The 3,595-nt window shown below is 34.5% G+C and overlaps 1 protein-coding gene across 1 annotated transcript in view; it reads right to left on the reverse strand.

Moving 5' to 3' along the window:
- LOC117116252 overlaps nucleotides 1-3,595 on the reverse strand; it is a 40,099-nt gene that overhangs the window by 11,046 nt on the left and 25,458 nt on the right. The window contains exon 9 of the mRNA XM_033260250.1: nucleotides 2,802-3,009. Coding sequence (XP_033116141.1) covers nucleotides 2,802-3,009 — 208 coding nt within the window. The remainder of the gene's footprint in view (nucleotides 1-2,801; nucleotides 3,010-3,595) is intronic.

Here is a 3,595-nt window from a genome sequence, read left to right on the forward strand (position 1 = left end):
CCTGTCTCTTATACTCTCATTGGGTCTACCACATGCCTAGGTTTAGCACTGACTTCAGTCACATTCTACAATAATCAATACCCACAGGAACAGAATGACTAATCAGTGATAAAATTCACCCATGCCAAAATTCACTATAAAAATGTAGACTTTAGAAGGGTACGGTACGTAATCAAGGCCAACATATGACTTAATGACTATCTAGAATGTTTAACAATCCATAGAGAACAATCTAATGAATTAATCCAACCTGTAGAATTTCTATTAATTCAAATAAAATTATGCCAAATGGTCTGTACAGCAAAATCAAGGACTAGATTACTTTTAAATTCCTTAGTAAAAAGTAAACCCCACTTAGGGATAATGGTATAACCTTATTTTACTGCTTTAAAATCAAAAATACCTCATGATATAATGGTACAACCCATCATTAAAAATCCTTAAAAATCTTCGTTTTCTAGATCTAGAAAAGTAAGATATCTTAGTTTTCTAGATCTAGAAAACTAAGATATCTTAGTTTTCTAGATCTAGAAAAGTAAGATATCTTAGTTTTCTAGATCTAGAAAACTAAGATATCTTAGGTCTTAGTTTTCTAGATCTTAGTTTTGTAGACACCCCAAAAAATAAGTATCATAATTCATCTGGAAGGCACAATCGTAAAGAAATAATTTACTTTGCATGTACTGTACACCTGACTGAGATCAAGTGCGATATTTGCTTTCCAAAAATAGAGATAAAAAATCGTCTAGGAAAGCGTACTGGCCACAGAATTTATATTCCTGTCTAGACATTATAAAGTGTTCAAAGCGACAACATGAATAAGAACAGGGGCTAAAAGTATCAAATTGATTAAAATCAGGATATATATAAATTTGTATGTATTATTAGAACTGATTCACTACAATAATTATTAACTAGTTGTTTTACACTTTTTTTTTTATTATATTTTAGAAATGTACATGTTTTGTGTAATGTTAGTAAACTTTTGCATTATTAATAAATTCATAGGATCCAATAATAGGAAAATATATAAAATTCTTTTATAATGATCGAAAAATCAAGTATAGGTAAGGGTAATGTAAACTTACGGATGAGCTTGACGTTTCGGAATTCCAAGTGGTCATCTGGCAAAGGTCAGTAAAAGTTCATCGAAAACAACATCATAATTCCCGAAATCGTTATATCGTCACTTATGACTAAGCCTCGCTTCGATTGAAGCTCGGATAGTTCAAGAACGTTACAATATCATAGAATAACCACCATGAAGCACCTTTGTCTCCTATGATGTGGTATCTTTCACTAAAACTCCTACAGACATAGTACTAAACATCATAAAAACGACAATGGCTTAAGGACCGCACAAAGCTATCCGTTGATAATCATTATTGCATTGATTTCTTTACTTTTAAAAACAATCTATTTCAGATTTAATGACAGGTTCTACAGGCAAGTGGAAGGTGTCGCAATGGGCAGTCCAGTAAGCCCAGTTGTAGTAAACACATGTCCAACAACACCATGTCCTTCAATCTCATTATTTAACAAACAAATTCAACTTCAGTCTACAGAAAACACACACACACACAAACCAATACTTACACTTTCTCTCATGCCACCCACTGGAGCATAAGTTGAGCGTCTTCAGCACCCTTGAGGATAGGTGTGAGAAAGTTGTCGCCACTCAATGTGAGAAAGACAGAGAAATACACAACATAAGATATGCAAGTACCCAAGTTGATCGGTAGACAGAGTGCCAAAGAAGATAAAAGAAAACAAAGAAATGGTAAAGAAAAAAGGTAGTGAAAAACGAAAGGATGTATTGTTATACCATACATCCCCAACATGTCAAAAAGAATAAAGAGATGCCATAAACAACACAACATCAACACTTTTTTTCATTCCGCAAAACAAACCTAGAAACCACCTGGTCCATCCAAAAGATACAACAAAAAAGAAGACACATGTGGTGTCGTTTACAAAGTCGATTGCTCTAACTGCGATTCTACATACACTGGGGAAACGGAAAGATTCTTAAAAAACGCATCAATGAATATAGAAAAAGAAGTTACAGAGCATTCAAAGGGGTATCCACCAGATCGATCAGACTCTCAGTGCCTCCAACACTGTTCGCAACTCAGCCATCACAGACCACATAACCACACATAATCATATTTCTAATTGGTAAACTGTCAATATTTTAGCCAAGGAACCAAATGGAACATCAGAATAATTTAAGGACACCATAAACATAAGATTACATACCAATAACATGAACCGAAATCAAGGTGCATACGACCTACCACACATATAGGACAATATTTTGAAGGAGACCGGCCCCCGCAAATTCCTCTTGAGATATCGTAAGCGGTCATCTGGCAAAGGTCACAGTAAGATTCATTGGAACCAACACCACATGCCCACGATCGTCATATCGTCTTCACGTATGACTAAGTCTAGCTGTAACTATTTTAAAAACCTCTCCGAGGTTCTAATGACTTTCTATTTCATCACTATATTTTAAGAGGGTAATTTTATATCTATTTTATTGTCGTGCCTTTGAACTGTAATTGAATAAAATTAAATCATTAAATTTAGTACTTATCACATGGAGTATTTTTGTTATGGAGTCAGCTAACTCCAGATCAGCAGCACCAAAGCATTGTGCCACTTTCCGTAGTAAAGCTTTATAATAATAGTATTATTTCATAAATTGTCAGGTTGATTTATAGGCCTATTATCATTTTCTTATAATTTCCTAATGGAAGCGGATACGAAATGTAAATAATAGTTAATATGATTCTTACCAAGTTCCATTGAACCGTTATGCCGATCAGATGTTTTGTCAATACTCAACTCAAAAAATGTTGATGACTTTATTGGTTCATTGGAAACAAAAACAGCTCTGTTGAAAATAACATCGCTGTTTTCACGGTATGCAATGGTTGAATCATAGTTGACACAAGCATATTGGCTGACTGGTTTCAATGTATACGAGGTAACCTTCTCATTTGACTAAATGATAGAAAAAAGTAAATATCAATACATACAAACATCATGCACTCAGATTGAGTTAATTAGTTTCTCACACCATCATAAGAAAAAAAATCCAAAAAAGCCAAAGTAAACTATAAATAATTGAAATATGAATATAGGTATATAGTGTATACAATGGCTCGTGTGCACTATAAAGAACCCTGTACATCCTTCGAGACGAGTAGGGGGATACCCCGGTGTACCGGAACAGACAGCCCCTGTGGTGGACGACGAGAGTTGCTGGTACCGGGTTACCGGGTAGCACAGACACGAAGGGACCCTTAGGGGCGAAGAAAGTCATTGATCAAGTCACTAGTCCACATTTCAAGCGCCCTGAGCATCTTACATTAGATGGATTTGTGCGCTATATAAAACTACACTATGTGTATAAGAGACAGATATAATGGTACAACCCATCATTAAAAATCCTTAAAAATCTTCGTTTTCTAGATCTAGAAAAGTAAGATATCTTAGTTTTCTAGATCTAGAAAACTAAGATATCTTAGTTTTCTAGATCTAGAAAAGTAAGATATCTTAGTTTTCTAGATCTAGAAAACTAAGATAT

The sequence above is a fragment of the Anneissia japonica genome, unplaced genomic scaffold, assembly GCF_011630105.1.
Source record: "Anneissia japonica isolate Jap-2015-1 unplaced genomic scaffold, ASM1163010v1 scaffold171_len658169_cov177, whole genome shotgun sequence".
Lineage (NCBI taxonomy): Eukaryota > Metazoa > Echinodermata > Crinoidea > Comatulida > Comatulidae > Anneissia > Anneissia japonica.